This window comes from Coregonus clupeaformis, unplaced genomic scaffold (assembly GCF_020615455.1).
Source record: "Coregonus clupeaformis isolate EN_2021a unplaced genomic scaffold, ASM2061545v1 scaf1491, whole genome shotgun sequence".
NCBI lineage: Eukaryota > Metazoa > Chordata > Actinopteri > Salmoniformes > Salmonidae > Coregonus > Coregonus clupeaformis.
The window spans coordinates 22,968-44,846 of record NW_025534945.1 but is presented as its reverse complement, the minus strand read 5'-3'; the positions used below and the strand labels follow the sequence as shown (position 1 = coordinate 44,846).

The 21,879-nt window shown below is 43.6% G+C and overlaps 1 protein-coding gene across 2 annotated transcripts in view; it reads left to right on the top strand.

Annotated features, from left to right (window-relative positions):
- The window catches only part of LOC121537980 (synaptotagmin-6-like), a 92,446-nt gene extending 74,197 nt beyond the window's left edge, over positions 1-18,249 (top strand). For both annotated transcript variants that reach the window (XM_045218300.1, XM_045218299.1), the window contains 6 exons: positions 7,340-7,793; positions 9,106-9,664; positions 12,004-12,124; positions 14,070-14,241; positions 15,331-15,481; positions 15,740-18,249. In XM_045218300.1, coding sequence (XP_045074235.1) covers positions 7,340-7,793; positions 9,106-9,664; positions 12,004-12,124; positions 14,070-14,241; positions 15,331-15,481; positions 15,740-15,811 — 1,529 coding nt within the window. In that variant the 3' untranslated portion in view covers positions 15,812-18,249. The remainder of the gene's footprint in view (positions 1-7,339; positions 7,794-9,105; positions 9,665-12,003; positions 12,125-14,069; positions 14,242-15,330; positions 15,482-15,739) is intronic.
- Positions 18,250-21,879: the final 3,630 nt, after the last annotated feature.

Sequence of the window (21,879 nt, the reverse complement as noted above, 5' to 3'; positions counted from 1 at the left end):
GACTGTCTCTAGTGTGGACATTACATCACACACAGAGCAAATAGAACTTCACTGCCCACTGTCTATACAGTGGGGGAAAAAAGTATTTAGTCAGCCACCAATTGTGCAAGTTCTCCCACTTAAAAATATGAGAGAGGCCTGTAATTTTCATCATAGGTACACGTCAACTATGACAGACAAAATGAAAAAAAAATTCTCCAGAAAATCACATTGTAGGATTTTTAATGAATTTATTTGCAAATTATGGTGGAAAATAAGTATTTGGTCAGCAACAGTTTTCACACACTGTTGCTGGTATTTTGGCCCATTCCTCCATGCAGATCTCCTCTAGAGCAGTGATGTTTTGGGGCTGTCGCTGGGCAACACGGACTTTCAACTCCCTCCAAAGATTTTCTATGGGGTTGAGATCTGGAGACTGGCTAGGCCACTAAAGGACCTTGAAATGCTTCCTACGAAGCCACTCCTTCGTTGCCCGGGCGGTGTGTTTGGGATCATTGTCATGCTGAAAGACCCAGCCACGTTTCATCTTCAATGCCCTTGCTGATGGAAGGAGGTTTTCACTCAAAATCTCACGATACATGGCCCCATTCATTCTTTCCTTTACACGGATCAGTCGTCCTGGTCCCTTTGCAGAAAAACAGCCCCAAAGCATGATGTTTCCACCCCCATGCTTCACAGTAGGTATGGTGTTCTTTGGACTCAACTCAGCATTCTTTGTCCTCCAAACACGACGAGTTGAGTTTTTACCAAAAAGTTATATTTTGGTTTCATCTGACCATATGACATTCTCCCAATCCTCTTCTGGATCATCCAAATGCACTCTAGCAAACTTCAGACGGGCCTGGACATGTACTGGCTTAAGCAGGGGGACACGTCTGGCACTGCAGGATTTGAGTCCCTGGCGGAGTAGTGTGTTACTGATGGTAGGCTTTGTTACTTTGGTCCCAGCTCTCTGCAGGTCATTCACTAAGTCCCCCCGTGTGGTTCTGGGATTTTTGCTCACCGTTCTTGTGATCATTTTGACCCCACGGGGTGAGATCTTGCGTGGAGCCCCAGATCGAGGAAGATTATCAGTGGTCTTGTATGTCTTCCATTTCCTAATAATTGCTCCCACAGTTGATTTCTTCAAACCAAGCTGCTTACCTATTGCAGATTCAGTCTTCCCAGCCTGGTGCATGTCTACAATTTTGTTTCTGGTGTCCTTTGACAGCTCTTTGGTCTTGGCCATAGTGGAGTTTGGAGTGTGACTGTTTGAGGTTGTGGACAGGTGTCTTTTATACTGATAACAAGTTCAAACAGGTGCCATTAATACAGGTAACGAGTGGAGGACAGAGGAGCCTCTTAAAGAAGAAGTTACAGGTCTGTGAGAGCCAGAAATCTTGCTTGTTTGTAGGTGACCAAATACTTATTTTCCACCATAATTTGCAAATAAATTCATTACAAATCCTACAATGTGATTTTCTGGATTAGTTTTTCTCAATTTGTCTGTCATAGTTGACGTGTACCTATGATGAAAATTACAGGCCTCTCTCATCTTTTTAAGTGGGAGAACTTGCACAATTGGTGGCTGACTAAATACTTTTTTCCCCACTGTAGCTGTTGGCCTACACCATTGTCTCTATTGTGTACATTACATTACCCAGCAAATAGAGCTCTGCTAACTGTATGCCAATGGTTTACTGTGCAATAGTCTCTCATGACAGACTGTCAGCACACTCAGATTTGCTTCCGGGTTCCAATGATCAAATGTGCGATTACATTGTCATATAGGGAAATTAAGTACTTCGTATAATAACAACCAATTGATAATGAGTTAAATATCATGAGTGGTTACATATCATGAAACGGCTACATTATACATTCCAAAGCCATCATATACCATTTCAGCTACATAAAACGTCCATTCTATGCTCACGTCAGATAGCCTACATAAACCATCAATCTACAATCTTCTCATTTTTTGTCACAGTTAACGAGAAATGTGCCAGTGACAGGTCTTTGTGAAGAACTGTGTAGAATGGTAGATGACAAGGAGGAGTCATAGCTGAGGATGATGGTGAAATCCCCTCAGAGCAGAGGCACAAATCCCCCAGTCTAGGAAATCCGGTCTCCATCTTGGATAAGCCCAAAGCGCTCCGAACTGGATCCAATTTACTAAATGCTTTGATGGAGAGTTCTGAACATGAGAGTTTTTCATTTGAGTAAAAATTTACATCTTGAAACATGGAGCTATCTGAGGCCATTTGAAAGTTATAACTGTATTCTAAATTCTGTAAGGCATGCGTAAAGAGATCTTCATTATACCTAATAATACTACAATACCACTGTCTTAGAGTTTGATGTAGAGTGTGAAAGGATTCTGAAAGGATTAAATTTATAAAATAAAAAAAACAATGCTCCATATTGATGATTGTCAAAAACTGGATATTCAACCCATGTTTCATTTGAACCACTTACACATCTCCCTGTATAAATATTATATCATCTACATATTGAAGGCTATAATGGAACTCTTGAACAAATAGAATCTAACCTCCAGTGTTCTTGTTGAACATATGCTCATATTTGTCCATTAAACTGAGAAACAGTTGAGCCAGCTGATTTTCTAAAAGGAACAAACTAAATCTTCCTCGAAGCAGGTCTAACGGTTAGCAGGGAATTACAGTATGTTGAAATTGGAGTCAGAATACACTCAGAAAGCCCCAAGATGCTCAGAAACTCTTCTGTGTGAATTATTGCAGATAAATCAGGGTAATCAAGACTGCAGCAGCATAGAACGAACGCTGCAGCGAACCCAAAGAAGTAAAAGTCAAATTTCCACAGTATGGAAACGTTGTCAAGTATCAGGTGGAGAAAAATAATTACATTGCGTCAAGAATATATTTATAACGTTTTGGCGAGTGTACCCCCGGGCAAAGCCAAGCCAACAATGTGGTGCTTTTTCTTCATCTTCTCAATTCATTTATGAATGTTTGTCCTTGGTGCTGCCTGCTAGCATTCTTGGTGGCTCTCCAGGTCTTTGGATCCCATATTCATAATATTGACAAATAAATGAGTTTGAGAGGCTGTTCCAAGCCCACCCCACCCCCCTACTCATTTTCACATCCACACACACATACAGATATACAACACAGTGTCACGCCCTGACTCTTATATGTTGAGTCAGGGTGTGTATATTCTTTGTTGTGTATGTTCTATGTTGTATATTCTAGTATGGGTGGATCTATGTTGGCCGGTGTGGTTCCCAATCAGAGGCAGCTGTCGCTCGTTGTCTCTGATTGGGGACCATACTTAGGCAGCCTATGGGCACTATTGAGTTGTGGGATCTTGTTCCGTGTAAGGTATGTTGTGTGTATCTACCTTAGGACTTCACGTTTCGTTTCGTTTATTGTTTTGTCGTGTGTTTATTTAGTTAAATAAACATGTACGTATATCACGCTGCGCCTTGGTCTGTCCCGTCATTAAACGAACGTGACAGAAGATCCCACCAAACGAGGACCAAGCAGCGTGCCCAGGCGGAGCGAATGGCCATGTCACAGGTGGCCGATTTGTGGTCATGGGAAGAGATATTTGCGGGGAGAGGACCATGGGCTAAGTTAGATGCCCAGGCAGGAGAGGAGCAACGGCAACACGGAGGAGGCCGGTCGAGGAGGAAGCCCGAGAAGCAGCCCCAATAAAACATTTTTGGGGGGCACACGGGGTGGTTGGCGGAGCCTAGGGTTAGAGCAGAGCCAACTCCCTGTACTCACGCGAAGAGGCGTATGACTGGGCAAGCTCCGTGTTATGCGGGGCTACATACTGTGTCGCCAGTGCGCCGGCACAGTCCTGTACGTCCTGTACTTGCACCACGCACGTGCCGTGCGAAGATGGGCATCCAGCCAGGACGGGGTGTGCCGGCTCAACGCTCCTGGTCTCCAGTACACCTCCTCGGTCCAGCATATCCTGCGCCAGTTCTTCGAACTGTATCACCAGTGCGCGTGCACAGCCCAGTGCGTCCTGTGCCAGCACCCCGCACGTGTAGTGCAAAAGTGGGCAGCCAGCCAGGACGGGTTGTGCCAGCTCTCCGCTCTAGACCTCCAGTCCGCCTCCACAGTCCGGCCCGGCCTGTTCCTGCTCCTCGCACCAAGCCAGTGGTGCGCGTCACCAGCCCGGCCCGGCCTGTTCCTGCTCCTCGCACCAAGCCAGTGGTGCGCGTCGCCAGTCAGGCCCCGCCCGTTCCTGCCCCTCGCACCAAGCCAGTGGTGTGCGTCACCAGTCCGGCTCGGCCTGTTCCTGCTCATCGCACCAAGCCAGTGGTGCGCGTCGCCAGCCCGGCCCGGTCCGTTCCTGTCCCTCGCACCAAACCAGTGGTGCATGTTCCTAGTCCGGTCCGGCCCATGCCTGCTCCTCGCACCAGACCAGTGGTGTGTTTGTCCAGTCCGGCACGGCCTGTGCCCTTTCCACCGATGCATGGTCCGGCACCGGTCAGCTGCTCCACTCCGGAGCCAGAGCAGTCCGCTCCACCGGTGCCTGATCCAGTGCCGGTCAGCTGTTCCACTCCGGAGCAGTCCGCTCCACCGGGGTCCAGTCCAGCTCCGGTCAGCTGCTCCACTCCGGAGCCAGAGCAGTCCGCTCCACCGGTGCCTGATCCAGCTCCGGTCAGCTGCGCCACTCCGGAGCCAGAGCAGTCCGCTCCACCGGGGTCCAGTCCAGCTCCGGTCAGCGGCTCCACTCCGGAGCCAGAACAGTCCGCTCCACCGGTGCCCAGTCCAGCTTCGGTCAGCGGCTCCAGTCCAGACCATGACATCAGCCCCTCTCCAGGTTCGGGGTCTCCCACACCAGGGTCCAGACAGGGCCTGGTGTATCGTGGGAGGAAGGGGAGGAGAAGCAGCGCGCCAAAGTCCAGACCAGACCAGGGGCGCAACAGGGAGGCGGAGAGTGAGAGGTCGTCACGCCCCGAGCCGGATCCGCCTCCGAGGCGGAATGCCCACCCGGCCCCTACCCTGTTACGTTTATGTTGTGCGGTCGGAGTCCGCACCTTTGGGGGGGGGGGTACTGTCACGCCCTGACTCAGGGGACTCTTATACAGTGGGGAAAAAAAGTATTTAGTCAGCCACCAATTGTGCAAGTTCTCCCACTTAAAAAGATGAGAGAGGCCTGTAATTTTCATCATAGGTACACTTCAACTATAACAGACAAAATGAGAAAAAAAATTCAAGAAAATCACATTGTAGGATTTTTAATGAATTTATTTGCAAATTATGGTGGAAAATAAGTATTTGGTCAATAACAAAAGTTTCTCAATACTTTGTTATATACCCTTTGTTGGCAATAAAAAAGGGTCAAACATTTTCTGTAATTCTTCACAAGGTTTTCACACACTGTTGCTGGTATTTTGGCCCATTCCTCCATGCAGATCTCCTCTAGAGCAGTGATGTTTTGGGGCTGTCGCTGGGCAACACGGACTTTCAACTCCCTCCAAAGATTTTCTATGGGGTTGAGATCTGGAGACTGGCTAGGCCACTCCAGGACCTTGAAATGCTTCTTACAAAGCCACTCCTTCGTTGCCCGGGCAGTGTGTTTGGGATCATTGTCATGCTGAAAGACCCAGCCACGTTTCATCTTCAATGCCCTTGCTGATGGAAGGAGGTTTTCACTCAAAATCTCACGATACATGGCCCCATTCATTCTTTCCTTTACACGGATCAGTCGTCCTAGTCCCTTTGCAGAAAAACAGCCCCAAAGCATGATGTTTCCACCCCCATGCTTCACAGTAGGTATGGTGTTCTTTGGATGCAACTCAGCATTCTTTGTCCTCCAAACACGACGAGTTGAGTTTTTACCAAAAAGTTCTATTTTGGTTTCATCTGACCATATGTCATTCTCCCAATCCTCTTCTGGATCATCCAAATGCACTCTAGCAAACTTCAGACGGGCCTGGACATGTACTGGCTTAAGCAGGGGGACACGTCTGGCACTGCAGGATTTGAGTCCCTGGCGGCGTAGTGTGTTACTGATGGTAGGCTTTGTTACTTTGGTCCCAGCTCTCTGCAGGTCATTCACTAGGTCCCCCCGTGTGGTTCTGGGATTTTTGCTCACCGTTCTTGTGATCATTTTGACCCCACGGGGTGAGATCTTGCGTGGAGCCCCAGATCGAGGGAGATTATCAGTGGTCTTGTATGTCTTCCATTTCCTAATAATTGCTCCCTCAGTTGATTTCTTCAAACCAAGCTGCTTACCTATTGCAGATTCAGTCTTCCCAGCCTGGTGCAGGTCTACAATTTTGTTTCTGGTGTCCTTTGACAGCTCTTTGGTCTTGGCCATAGTGGAGTTCGGAGTGTGACTGTTTGAGGTTGTGGACAGGTGTCTTTTATACTGATAACAAGTTCAAACAGGTGCCATTAATACAGGTAACGAGTGGAGGACAGAGGAGCCTCTTAAAGAAGAAGTTACAGGTCTGTGAGAGCCAGAAATCTTGCTTGTTTGTAGGTGACCAAATACTTATTTTCAACCATAATTTGCAAATAAATTCATTAAAAATCCTACAATGTGATTTTCTGGATTTTTTTTCCTCAATTTGTCTGTCATAGTTGATGTGTACCTATGATGAAAATTACAGGCCTCTCTCATCTTTTTAAGTGGGAGAACTTGCACAATTGGTGGCTGACTAAATACTTTTTTTCCCCACTGTATGTTGAGTCAGGGTGTGTATATTCTTTGTTGTGTATGTTCTATGTTGTATATTCTAGTATGTGTGGATCTATGTTGGCCGGTGTGGTTCCCAATCAGAGGCAGCTGTCGCTCGTTGTCTCTGATTGGGGCCCATACTTAGGCAGCCTATGGGCACTATTGAGTTGTGGGATCTTGTTCCGTGTAAGGTATGTTGTGTGTATCTACCTTAGGAGTTCACGTTTCGTTTCGTTTATTGTTTTGTCGTGTATTTATTTAGTTGAATAAACATGTACGCATATCACGCTGCGCCTTGGTCTGTCCCGTCATTAAACGAACGTGACACACAGACAGTCATTCAGTGATGCAACTTATCTCCAGAGAGAGTTTTTGACACTGTGGCACATCTCCCAAGAGTTTGTTGCTATTGAAATAGATTATTTATAATTTATCAGAGTTAACTGTAATTACTTTTTAACTCAGTTGCATGGTCCATTTTTCAGACCACTGATACTGCGATACCAATCTACTGTGTTACTGTGTTGCAGCACTGCGCATACCAATCTACTGTGCCATATTTTGTATTTCAATCTAATTGACTCTGATTCTCTCTGTTTCTCTCTCACTGTCACTACCATCTGTTTGTCCATATTGTGTGATCCTGCATTTTGTCCTTGCGGCTCCGCTCCAGACGTCACTTTTGGCCTCCTCCTCGGTGTGTTTGTGGTGTGTGGCTTGGTCCTGCTGACTCTCTGTGCCTTCGCCTCCTGGAAGCTGTGCTGGGTGCCTTATTTGCGGAATAAAGAGGCAGCAGCCCTCTCCTCCAGCTCTGCAGCCCTCAACCCGGCCTGCGGTCCCCCAGACGACTGCCCCCCCTTCCACCTCCATCTCCACCCTCCTCACCCCCTCCACCACCACCAGCGCAAGTTCCTCCCCAGCCCCAACCAGCAGAAGTCACCGGTCACTATGGCTACGGATAAGGTGAAAGACCCGATGGGTTCCATGGGATTCCTGGAGGCTGCTGTGAAGATAAGCCACACGTCGCCTGACATCCCCGCCGAGGTGGAGCTCTCGATGAGGGAGCACTTTTTGAGGCGCACGCAACGCATGCAGCGGCAGGCCACTGAGCCCGCTTCCTCCACCAGGTTAGAACAAATGGTCATAGACACACACACACACACACACACATGCTCTCTCACAGAAACACACACACACACAGAGGCATGGTCAGAAAAACTGAATGGCTCTGGTAGAAATATCAAAAGTCAGTTTAAAGAACCCCCTCATAGAAACCTGACATGTACACAGGGACAGTACAGGCCAAATCTCCACATAATGGCAACAAAGATAGAAAATCTACCTGAATCCACTTGAGTATTTCACAGCCACACACACATACACACACACGCACACATACATACACACGCACGCGCACACACACACACACAAACACACACATACAGTACAGTACACACATACACAGAGGCATGGTCAGAAAAACTGAATTGGCCAGGTAGTCAGCAGAAATATCTATAGTCAGTTATAAAGAAATGTCATAGGGACCTCACAAATCTCCTAATAACGGCACTAACAAAGTTATGAATTAACTTTTATCTGAATTCAATTTGTTATTCTACAGCCGTTTGAAAATACAATTTCTACATGATTATCTTAGTGAAAAGACTATTATGTTTCAATTTGTTTCGGTTCTCCCAAGCCCTTGTATTACTTTCAGCCTGTGAGCCATTTGGTGCTGTTCATTTAAAATAAGGTCACTAATATCTCCAGACCACTTCATGAGAAGTAATGCAATACACTTAAAAGCGTACAATCACCAGAAAAACAACCCCACAGACATTATTCTACATAGCCACAACTACAATGGGGGGTCTAATTATTGGATGTACCTCGAATAGTTTTGCAATAATATAATCTCTGTGCCCTGTTGTCTTGAAATACCCATACCCATCCTGAATAACAACCCCCTAAGATGAGGACAGTTTATACTACTGACTAAGATACATTGGCCGGCAGGTAGCTTAGTGGTTAAGAGCGTTGTGCCAGTAACCGAAAGGTCGCTGGTTCTAATCCCTGAGCCTACTAGGTGAAAATTCTGTTGGTGTGCCCTTGAGCAAGGAGCTAATTGCTCCTGTAAGTCGCTCTGGATAAGAGTGTCTGCTAAATGACAAAAAAAAAAACATTTAATTTGGGACCATGTAGTTTTAGGTTGCAGAAACACTATTAAGATCGAGAAACCACTTGGAATTGAATTCACCTGCTGGGCACTCAAGCGATTTTTCAAAACACTGACCTTTCCAGACGCCACAATGAAGCTGTTCATATTTCTCCCTCCTCTCCTCTCTCTCTGCCTTTTTACACACAGCCCATCGCTAATACAGGCTGCATGGTTTAGTGGGGTTCTCATATTTTTCCCTCCTCTCTCTTCTGTCTCTGCAGGCACAGCTCATTCAAAAGGCACCTGCCCAGGCAGATGCAGTCGATCAGCCTGGACCTGGGCAACGACTATGCGGACGAGGACGAGCAGCCCACCAGCATCGGACGCATCAAACCAGAACTCTACAGACAGAAGACCTTGGACACAGACGAGTCCGCCAAGAACAGCAACGCCAAGAACTGTGGGAAGATCAACTTCTCGCTGAAGTACGACTATGAGAATGAGGCCCTCCTGGTCAACATCCTCAAGGCCTTCGACCTGCCCGCCAAGGACCTGTGTGGCAGCTCCGACCCCTACGTCAAAATTTATCTTCTCCCAGATCGCAAGAAGTTTCAGACGCGCGTCCACCGGAAGACGCTCAACCCCACGTTTGACGAGTCCTTCCAGTTCCCCGTGCCTTATGACGAGCTGGCCGTTAGGAAGCTCCACATGAGTGTGTTTGACTTTGACAGGTTCTCCAGACATGATATGATCGGGGAGGTGGTGGTGGATAACCTTGTTGAGACGTCAGACCTCTCCAGGGAGACAGACATTTGGAGGGACATTCAGTACGCCACAACTGTAAGAACATCTGTCTGTTTGTCTTTGACTCAAAGCAGAGTCGACATAGCCTGATCCCAGATCTGTTTGTGCTAGAGTTAACATTACTTACATTTGAAAGCAGTTATAATAACGTCATTCAAATCATATGACCCCCCCCCCCCAGAACAAAAAGATGAACAAATGCGAGTTCAGCGTGTCATAAATCCTTTGTTAAAGTAGGAATTTATTCTAGTCATATGAAATGACAGTAATTATAAGCTAAAGGCATAAAAAGTACTTGTAATCATCGCAAAGGTCATGAAACTGTCTGGGCGAAAAATGTGAGCCCTCCAACGAGATACTGAAGTGGTCATTATATTTGACTGTAATTCTATTTGGACGGTGTCCTGAGGATGTCTTGATGAGTAGTGCACTATGCTGTTGGCATCAGTTTGGATTCTATTGGCGTCTTCATCAATCTGGCATGACTCTGGCATCTCTCTGGCATCTCTCTGGTCTGAGGGGTACCTCTGTCAGATTATTTTATGTGGCCAGTATTGTTGGACTTCAGCTGCCTTAGAAGGGCAGTTCAATAATCCAGTAGTTATTGCTAAAGTGGCAGAAAGCAGTTGGCTCGTTGCTTGACACACACATATTATTGAACAAGGAAAGGACTCCCAGCCAAAACTCCCTCAACCACCATCTTGTATAAAGTAATGTATGCAGTATGCAGACAAGGAAGGTTCTAAATGTAATTGTTGCATTGATGATGCAGTAGCAGGCATAAAGGGGTTGAGGAGTATGTACTAGGCCTACCTGTTATATGAGCCTTGGACTGAATGGAAGTACTGTTTACAAATGGGGGATGCATCAATAACACTGGAATTAGGAAGATCAAGTATGTAGAGGCGGCTGAGGGCTGGGAGGAGGGTGGGGTGGAAGACTTATTGACTTCAGGCAGTGTCTTATAGCATGTTTGATTCATACAAACTATTTTGGGAGGGTTTTCTCACTAATCATAGGCCGCAGGATGCATAAATGTGTAGGTAGGCATGATTTATACATCTATAGGTAGGCCTACTGTATCCAATGTTTCATCCTGTGGTGATAAATGATAGTGGCTGATCACAAACTCAGAGGAAGTGAATGGGTGGGTCTGTATTGCTTGAGAATCAGCTTAAATCTGAACTCTAATCCTGGCTCAAACCCTAAATGTAGCATTTTTCCCTCATAACACTGACCCTTGCATCCCTTGGCTTTGCCTTCGCACCACACCCAACCCCAGCTTTAATCCTGGCCCTTTGGCTACTGCAAACCTGCACTGATGCCGTGAAAAGCAATACTGTTTTAAAGAAAGGAGGCATTAATAACAGGTAATATTATCTCCAGACAGAGAGGGCAAGGGGACAGTGTGTAAGCCAACTGTTTTGACATTTCTGAAGTCTCCACAATGATTAATTAGCGCCATTTCATAACTGTAACCCACTGTAATTTTCAATATTGCATACAGTTCATGTACCACAGTAGAATTCTAAGATGCTCTAGTCTAAAAAGTATTTTATGTCACATTTGCTGTGCACTCATATTATTGCACAGAATCCAACTGTGTCTTCATCAACCAAATTCCCTCTCCCATTGGAGTGCTTTAGCTAAATCAACTTTAAGTGCTTGAGACATTAAGTCCACATCCCATCCCAAGTCATGGGATTCGTCAGTCAGAGGGGAGGCTCACCATAGCCCATTTGAAGTGATTAGAACCTCACCAACCTTAATGCATGTTCATGGGATGAAGCTTAGTCAGAACACCCCGGGACAGAGTGAAAACAAAACTTTCACTCCACATGAAATACTAATATTACATTTTAAACGCTTAATCCTCCACATTAAATACTATCATTACATTTTAAACGCTTAACACTCTACATTAAATACTAACATTACGTTTTAAACTCTTAACACACCACATGAAATCCTAACATTACATTTTAAACACTTAACACTCCACATTAAATACTAACATTACATTTTAAACGCTTAACACTCCACATGAAATACTAACATTACATTTTAAACGCTTAACACTCCACATTAAATACTAACATTACATTTTAAACGTTTAACACTCCACAGGTGGCCATAATTAGACATTTTTCACTGTCCTGCAGATTTGTCTCTACAACTTCCTGAGCGTGAGCCTGATACTCAGTTCTGTTTGTGATGACAGGTTTCACACCAATATCTCTTGAGGGATTTTGGAATAGCATTGGCTTCACAATCCATTTCCATCGTAATGTTATTGCCCTTGCTCCAGTAGGGCCTGAAGGCATCCTTCCAGTGCTGTGTGTCACATCAGTTTGTTTCTCTGTTTGTTCCCACAGGAGAGTGTAGACTTGGGAGAGATCATGTTCTCACTATGCTACCTGCCAACCGCAGGACGACTCACTCTCACTGTCATCAAGTGCAGGAACCTCAAGGCCATGGATATCACTGGATACTCAGGTAGGCAAGCTTTATGTGTGTGTGTGTGTGTGTGTGTGTGTGTGTCATTGTTTTTCATAATGAGTCAAAGAAAATAAACCCTGGCTGTAACATATCAAATTATAGATGTTCTCAAATGTTGAATAAAAAGAGCAAACAAAGGGAAGTCCTCTCCAGCTATTTTTATTTCTGTGAGAATCTATTAATATTCACCACTGGCAATATGGAGATGTCATCTACAACTACTTACAGCCTAACAATCTGCTGTTCCGTATTCAGTTTATATTATCAATAACCAAATATCATTAGAGGAAACATGTTTGCGTGCGAATTCAAGTGACATTCACTCTGAGTTAAATGTCACGAATCGGGCATTATTTATTCCAAACAATTATTGTATTATTTGTTATTATTTTTCCTCTCACTGTTAACGACATTTTAACAAGTTTAATATCCCTTCTCAGTTGAGGATTTAAATGTCTCCCAATTGTTGCTGGATTGAACTGGATCTGTGTGCAGTAAACCATGGCTAGTAAATTGTACCCTGAAGCATATTTGGTTGCAAAGCAAGCAGTCTTTATAATGTTGTGTATGGATCTAAGGCAGCTTACATCTGACTAGTTTACTGACATAATGGATTTTAGGAGCTGACGGATGAAGATTGAAATCAGCATTCACCACGCATTCACTTTATTCCATTAAAGCACTATTTCAGCGGCTTTCGCTTCCTCTGCTTTCAATAACTGAGGTGTTTACTCATCAATATCAAATGTACAGAGATTTATTCCAGACCTTTTCAAGGATGTTATTGTTATATTTAGGTTCAAGTAAGCGTGGGAGTATAATACACATGGGAAATATACTTTAAATGGGAAATGAAATTGATCAATGCAGCTGCTGCATCAAAATGTATGTGTTGAGTTATGTTGAGGTCACTGTAGGCCTAATGAGAATAGCATTATGTTCTCACATGCTGAAACAATACCTGCATGTTTTATTAGTCGAATGTACAGGATACACATGGTATACATCGTCCAACGAAATGCTTACTTGCAGGTTCCTTCTTGACAATACAACAATAAGAAATAAGAACAGATAAGAATAGGAACACAAAGTAAATGGCTCAGTAGAATAGAATAAACATCTCAGCATAATTATAATACAGGAAGGCACAATTTATAGTCCAATATTTACACATGTTTTGGGGAAGGGGGGATTGGGGGACAAGTGTTTAAATTGTGCAGTATTTAGCAATAATAATAGGAGTCTGGTAGCAGCAGTTGGGATGTGTGTCTAGCATGAATGTGTGTCTGTGTGTTTTTGGTTTTACTATCCTTGTGGGGACCAGACATTTCGCCGGTCCCCACAAGGAAAAAGCCTAGTTTAGATGTATAGCTTTAGGGTTACAATTAGGGTTAGGGGTTAGAGTTTAGGTTTAGGGTTAGAAGTTAGGTTGAGGGTTAGGGTTAGTGTTTTGGGGTTAGGGTTAGGGTTATCATTAGGTTTAGGGTTAGGGGTTAGGGAAAATAGGATTTTGAATGGGAATCAATTGTTTGGTCCCCACAAGAATAGTAAAACAAACGTGTGTGTGTGTGTGGATGAGTGTATATCTGTGTGGGTGTGTGTGTAAGTGAGTGAGTGCATGTGTGCTAAGGTACGAAGAATCAGTGCAGGTGGTCGGTCCAGTTCAATTATTCAGCAGTCTGATGGCTTGTAGATAGAAACTGTCTCTGAGCCTGTTGGTATCAAACCTCAAGCTCCATGTGGGGTCCTTGATGATGCTGCATGTCAAATGTTCTAGCGGTAAATGTACAGAATCTCTTTCTAAATTGCACAAAGCAGAGGCTAACATTGGAGCATGAAAACACAAGGAGATTTCTGGTGCCACGATTGATCTCAAGATAATGTGGCTATAGAACTTACATCCTGATAAACATCTTATAGCTTTTTCTCTTTTCCACTTCAGATCCCTACGTCAAAGTGTCTCTTGTCTGTGACGGGAGGCGTTTGAAAAAGAAGAAGACGACCATCAAGAAGAACACTCTGAACCCCACGTACAACGAGGCCATCATCTTCGACATTCCCCCAGACAGCATGGACCACGTCAGCCTGCACATCTCAGTCATGGACTATGACTTGTGCGTATAACACTTTGATTTAATCTTGGCATCCATAAGAAAAATCTGGCATGCACGTTGGCCGGCTACTTGGTAACAGTCTGTCAAGCACTGTCCAAAAAATTCAACTGGACGGTTCTCTCAGAATATTCAGCATCTTTGTAGTCAGCACAATACGGCCCCTAGAATAGGACACTGCGTCGGATATCTATTTTTTTTTAAAGAACAACACAACAAATAGAAAGAATAGGTCAGGAGTCAGGGAAGCAGAACAGTAACTATAAAACAGTCAGTCACTAGAAGACCAGTACAGTGGAGGAGCTCTCTGCTCTGCCAGGAGAGGTGAATGGTAGTAGGGCAGTGGTCGCCAACCGGCCGATCAAGATCGACTGGTCAATCTCCAAGGCATTCCTAGTCAATCACCAAACGTCTGTATAAAACAAAAACAACGATAAAGCCTTGCGATCCTATTTGGTTGAATGGAAGCTCAGAGGGTAGTCTTTATCAACAAACATGGCTGCTGCCGACTGGCGAACCGACTCTACTTTGAGGGTATCAGCCAGGGCATCCTTGTTTTGTATCAGTCCGTCCCTTAGATCCAGGATTATGATGAGGAAGAACAGACATCCCCTCTGGTCTGGTTCAATCTCGGAGGGGACTTTGTTGGTCCCATTACCATTTGTAGTTGTTGGAACACAAACCCTTTCTTCATACCATTTACATTTCAGACATTATCTCTAAAAGAGATATGGAAATGTCTCCTTTTAACTATGACTCAGCTTTATCTTCACATGAACTGCACCTGCTAATTATCACCTCTCCCTTTTAACTTTACATCTTGCAGCTGTATCTTCTGATAACTAAATGTATACTTGTTATAAGGGTTGGAGATGGGGTGAAATAATTTTGCCAAATTAGCTTTTTTAATGTGAATGCAACGATTTTACATTGGTGGGTTCCCAGAATATTATTTTCTTCAATTTTGTAATGCTTGTAATACAAATTCAGCTATAAAATCAATCCTGCATTATTTTGTAATGTAGTGTCTCTGAAGAGCAGGATTAGCTGTACTGTTGTGTTGATGTTGTGTGTGTTGTCTGGCCCCTGCAGGGTAGGTCACAATGAGATCATTGGTGTGAATCGTGTGGGGTGCAGTGCTGAGGGGCTTGGCAAGGGCCACTGGAACGAGATGCTGGCGTACCCACGCAAGCCCATTGCACACTGGCACCCCCTACTGGAGGCCAAGAAATCAGAGAAAGAGGTTAGTTCAAACATCACGTTGCAGTGTGTGAAGAATTTGTAGGCATGAATATTGCATATAGTAAAAAATATAGAGACGTTTTTTTCAAGGATCACACGTAGGATAAATAGTCAATGTCAGATATTGTAACAGTGTAATATCTATCGTCTAATGAAGTGTGTGTGTGTGTGTGTGTGTGTGTGTGTGTGCGTGTGCGTGCATGCGTCTGTGTCTGTGTCTGTGGGTGTGTGTATGTCTGTGTGTGTCTGTGTACTGCAGTGGAAAACGCGGACGGCCAGTTTGGACAGCCAGGGTTCTTGCCCCTCCCCCAGGCCTCCTTCTAGCCCCTGAGCAGAACCACCTGTGACCCTAGTGAAACGGTCTCCTCTCTCTCCTTCTAATCCCACATCCTGTCTGGTCTGTCTGCCTGCACCTGAGGAGAAACATAGCCCCACTCAGTCTCTCTCAGTCTTCACTCTCCCTCAAGTGTAGCAACAAAGTGCTCCCGTTCCCAATAACTGATCCTGGATCAGCATCTCTGTCAGTTGTTTTTGAAGTAACAATGTTTTTTTTTGAATTAATATGAAGTTTTGCAGTTAGGTTTACTGATCTGGAGTCAATCCCAGTACTTGGGGTGCTTTGGTTTGGTTTTATCCTGAGCTTCTCTCATCAAGTGAGTCCCCAAAGGGGGAGCTTGTTGTCTGAGTGGCACAACAGACTGCCGGATCCGAGTGTATCTATCTATGGGAGAGAGAGAGAGAGAATACATTTAACATTTAAGTCATTTCATAGTGAGGAAGCCAGTCAGTGGTGAGTACAAGCTGTCACTTTATATTGGATCAGCTGGTCAAAATCTGTTGTTTTCCTAAAGATAGGAAATTAAAGACTGGATTGACCTAATGAATATCTAAAGCCCTCTGCACTTACTATCTATCTGCTAATATTGTGTGGCAGTAACAAAAACATTGTGGCACTATGAAATGTGTAGTTCTTTTAACAAACATTCATTGTCATAATAACTAAGCCAAACAAGGCAAAAAAAATACTATTTCACAATAGTAGCTATGTTGTATATTTTCTCAATGTAAACCATGATATGTTCAGGAGTAATGAGCAGAACTTAAAGTGATGGTTTTGACCAGTCAAATAGTGTTCATCAAGTTTATAGAGGGTCATATAATGAACAAATATGTTCAACACACCATATAAGCACATTGCAACAACATTGGAGCATAGCGCCTCCTGAGAGTCTTTCTACGGAAGGAAAAATGGTTAAATAGCACACAGACTCCGAACCACCCTTACCTCTCTCTCTTGTTTTTCTCCTTGTTAGTCTTGGTGCCCTTGCCTATTCCATCGGAGAGTGTATTCTCATTACTCCTGCTCCCATAGTTTTCCTCTCTCAGCTGAACGTATTGCACCTCTTCAACATCTTCTTATCGTATTCTGTTCCCTGGGGTTGGTTTGAACTGTACAGCACAGTCCTCTCTCTGCCAATGTAAAGTTTGTATTTCCCACCAGAATACAAAGTAGATGTAAAACTAATATTGTTGTGTTGTGGCCTCCAGAAGCCTTCTCCAGAAGAGGAGAATATCACCCTCGGTGGACCAATAATCAACTATTCATTTTATATTTATTCTCTATCATGAGGCACCATGGAAACTTGAGTGGTTTATAATGGGCTGACTTTGAATCTGCCCTTCATACAAGGACCAGTTTATTGGATATTGTTGAGGAGCTTGATCTGAATCCAAACAAATGATTTGCATTATTGAACCCTTTTCCCAATGCTTCGACAAAATCCAATGAGTCAGCCTTTACATGTAGGCAGTCATGTAGCTACTTCTTCGATTGTATGTGATACATGTGTACTATTGGATCTAATGGATAGATATATAAAAAGATGAAAATAATCCTGATTTGATTATGATGGCTATGTAATATTTATATTTCTTTCTACGTTGTGGTACTATGATGAGTGCAGTACAACCTAATATTTGATGTCCTCTCAATAGCCACATTTGTATCAAATAAAACAAACTGATTAGTGTTTAGTTTTTTGGTGCCAAACGTGCTTGTAGCAAAGGTAGACTATAATTTGCTCTGAAACAAAAATTAGGAAAGTAATGTCAATCATTATCAAATTCATATTTTCTTTCCAGTGAGACTTATTATTTTCTGTGCTATGTAGTAAACGTATTGTTTCAAAAAAATACAGCATGGATTACAAATGGTTTTTAATAATAAAATGTGCAACTGAAAGTAGGTTACCATTTGAGAGAGGTATTTTAGTAAAATCTTCAATTTGATTAGAAGGATTCTTGTTTGTCCCAGTTGGGTTATGTAAGATGTACTACAAATCAGGAATCTTTATCAATGTTGTTTTATGTTGACCATGACAGTGTTTTGATTATTTATTGGCAAGCACATGTTCGAAAGCAGGTCTGCCTATAATGTGGGTATCAGCAAATGGGTGTTGTTTATAGTACATGAGGAGCATTTCTGAGTAGCATTCTTCTCTACGTTAAGCCCTTGAGTGCTTTAAACTGAAGCTTCTTTCTCCATGCATTCTGTCTACAGAACTTTGGCACTGATCGAATGGTAGTAGTTGTTTGTGAATCAAAGAGGAAATAGTAACTCAATGATAGTAAATTCTAAAAGGGTCATGACACTGTGGCTTCTGCCTGACCACAGCTGCAGAGCAGAAGCATGTTTTAAGATGGTATACAGTGGGGAGAACAAGTATTTGACACTGCCGATTTTGCAGGTTTTCCTACTTACAAAGCATGTAGAGGTCTGTCATTTTTATCATAGGTACACTTCAACTGTGAGAGACGGAATCTTAAACAAAAATCCATAAAATCACATTGTATGATTTTTAAGTAATTAATTTGCATTTTATTGCATGACATAAGTATTTGATCACCTACCAACCAGTAAGAATTCCGGCTCTCACAGACCTGTTAGTTTTTCTTTAAGAAGCCCTCCTGTTCTCCACTCATTACCTGTATTAACTGCACCTGTTTGAACTCGTTACCTGTATAAAAGACACCTGTCCACACACTCAATCAAACAGACTCCAACCTCTCCACAATGGCCAAGACCAGAGAGCTATGTAAGGACACCAGGGATAAAATTGTAGACCTGCACAAGGCTGGGGTGGGCTACAGGACAATAGGCAAGCAGCTTGGTGAGAAGGCAACAACTGTTGGCACAATTATTAGAAAATGGAAGAAGTTCAAGATGACGGTCTGGGGCTCCATGCAAGATCTCACCTCGTGGGGCATCAATGATCATGAGGAAGGTGAGGGATCAGCCCAGAACTACACGGCAGGACCTGGTCAATGACCTGAAGAGAGCTGGGACCACAGTCTCAAAGAAAACCATTAGTAACACACTACGCCGTCATGGATTAAAATCCTGCAGCGCACGCAAGGTCCCCCTGCTCAAGCCAGCGCATGTCCAGGCCCATCTGAAGTTTGCCAATGACCATCTGGATGATCCAGAGGAGGAATGGGAGAAGGTCATGTGGTCTGATGAGACAAAAATAGAGTTTTTTGGTCTAAACTCCACTCCCCGTGTTTGGAGGAAGAAGAAGGATGAGTACAACCCCAAGAACACCATCCCAACCGTGAAGCATGGAGGTGGAAACATCATTCTTTGGGGATGCTTTTCTGCAAAGGGGACAGGACGACTGCACCGTATTGAGGGGAGGATGGATGGGGCCATGTATCGCGAGATCTTGGCCAACAACCTCCTTCCCTTAGTAAGAGCATTGAAGATGGGTCGTGGCTGGGTCTTCCAGCATGACAACGACCCGAAACACACAGCCAGGGCAACTAAGGAGTGGCTCCGTAAGAAGCATCTCAAGGTCCTGGAGTGGCCTAGCCAGTCTCCAGACCTGAACCCAATAGAAAATCTTTGGAGGGAGCTGAAAGTCCGTATTGCCCAGCGACAGCCACGAAACCTGAAGGATCTGGAGAAGGTCTGTATGGAGGAGTGGGCCAAAATCCCTGCTGCAGTGTGTGCAAACCTGGTCAAGACCTACAGGAAACGTATGATCTCTGTAATTGCAAACAAAGGTTTCTGTACCAAATATTAAGTTCTGCTTTTCTGATGTATCAAATACTTATGTCATGCAATAAAATGCAAATTAATTACTTAAAAATCATACAATGTGATTTTCTGGATTTTTGTTTTAGATTCCGTCTCTCACAGTTGAAGTGTACCTATGATAAAAATTACAGACCTCGACATGCTTTGTAAGTAGGAAAACCTGCTAAATCGGCAGTGTATCAAATACTTGTTCTCCCCACTGTATATCAAACAGAGAGGATGTGGAAGAAGAATGGGAAAAATGAACAAGGAAAATGGGAAAAGTGAATGTGCTAAACAGACACATTAGATCACTGTTTTAGCCATTCCTCCTAGAGAGAGCAGGAGTGTACCTTGTTTAGTCTAAGAGACAGACAGACAGACAGACAGACAGATAGTGTGGGGGCAACTAGACAATAGATAGTCAGAGGCCGATGTCTTGCAGTGAGTCGATTACATTTCTCTAATTGGCAGTTGGTGAGACACAATAAAAACGAGTCACTTGTTGGATTCCCTCACACCATTACTGTTTTTTTCTGCGCAATGTGATTCTTCAATTGTTCTCACATACAGTATATAGGTATACACTTGCTGGTTACATTCCTGATTAGATTCATGATATTTCCGTACTGATATCTGACTCCAAGTTTGTTTCTATTTGACAAAAATGTTTGAAATAACTGACTGTAGTTTTTGTTCTTCATCTGTTTCAGTAATGTGCGTTTAACAATGATGATGGTCTTATGTTCTGATAATATAGCCTAGTGTGTTTGTTTCCATAGTAGGTAATACTATCATATTAAATCGATTTAGCCTCAGTTTATGTACTGTTTTAAAGACCTTATTCCTTTGGCTATTATTATTATCGTTGTGTTCCTCAATATGATGTTGTATCCCTTCCATTCTTCATGGATTGCTCTGACTTTCCAATTTTGTATTGAAGATTTGTACTTGTAATATAACTGTTTGACAACTGTTCTTGTAATTGAAGCCAAATGCTGTTAGTTCAGATAAGGGTTTTATTTTTGGTTGCTTTTAAATCCTGAATCGTTATGACTCATGATATGAGGTCCAATGTGTAATAAACTGATCTAAAAACTATCATTTTATCTGTTGTTATATATTAATTTTTTTCATTTATGAACAGTATTGCAGCAACAGAAGACATATGTTTTCAATTATGGTGGTGCAAAGTTGGGTTCAAAACATGGAGTACTACTCATTGTGTTTTTTAAAGATTTCACCTAAGATTGAACATTTTAGTGAAATTATTTTTTTATTTGATTGTGCAGACATTTACATTTACATTTACATCATTTAGCAGACGCTCTTATCCAGAGCGACTTACAAATTGGTGCATTCAACTTATGATAGCCAGTGGGACAAGCACTTTTTTTTTATGGGGGTGGGGGAAGAAGGATTACTTTTATACTATTCCAGGTATTCCTTAAAGAGGTAGGGTTTCAAGTGTCTCCGGAAGGTGGTCAGTGACTCCGCTGTCCTGGCATCGTGGGGGAGCTTGTTCCACCATTGGGGTGCCAGAGCAGCAAATAGCTTTGACTGGGCTGAGCTGGAACTGTGCTTCCGTAGAGGTAGGGGGACCAGCAGGCCAGAGGTGGATGAACGTAGTGCCCTCGTTTGGGTGTAGGGTCTGATCAGAGCCTGAAGGTAAGGAGGTGCCGTTCCCCTCACAGCTCCGTAGGCAAGCACCATGGTCTTGTAGTAGATGCGAGCCTCAGCTGGAAGCCAGTGGAGTGTGCGGAGGAGCGGGGTGACATGAGAGAACTTGGGAAGGTTGAACACCAGACGGGCTGCAGCGTTCTGGATAAGTTGTAGGGGTTTAATGGCACAGGCAGGGAGCCCAGCCAACAGCGACTTGCAGTAATCCAGACGGGAGATGACAAGTGCCTGGATTAGGACCTGTGCTGCTTTCTGTGTATAATTAGCTGGAGGCTGTCAATTTCACGACTACGTATCTCAAAGTGTACAACAAAGGGACCAAGCAGCAGGAAAGAGAAAATGGGATGAACTATAAAATATAAACGTATGTAAAGTGTTGGTCCCATGTTTCATGAGCTGAAATAAAATATCCCCGAAATGTTCCATACGTACAAAAAGCATATTTCTCTCAAATGTTGTGCACAAATTTGTTTACATCCCTGTTAGTGAGCATTTCTCCTTTTCCAAGATAATCCATCCACCTGACAGGTGTGGCATACCAAGAAGCTGATTAAACAGCATGATCATTACACAGCTGCTGCTTGTGCTGGGGACAATAAAAGGTCACTCTAGAATGTGCAGTTTTGTCACACAACATAATGCCA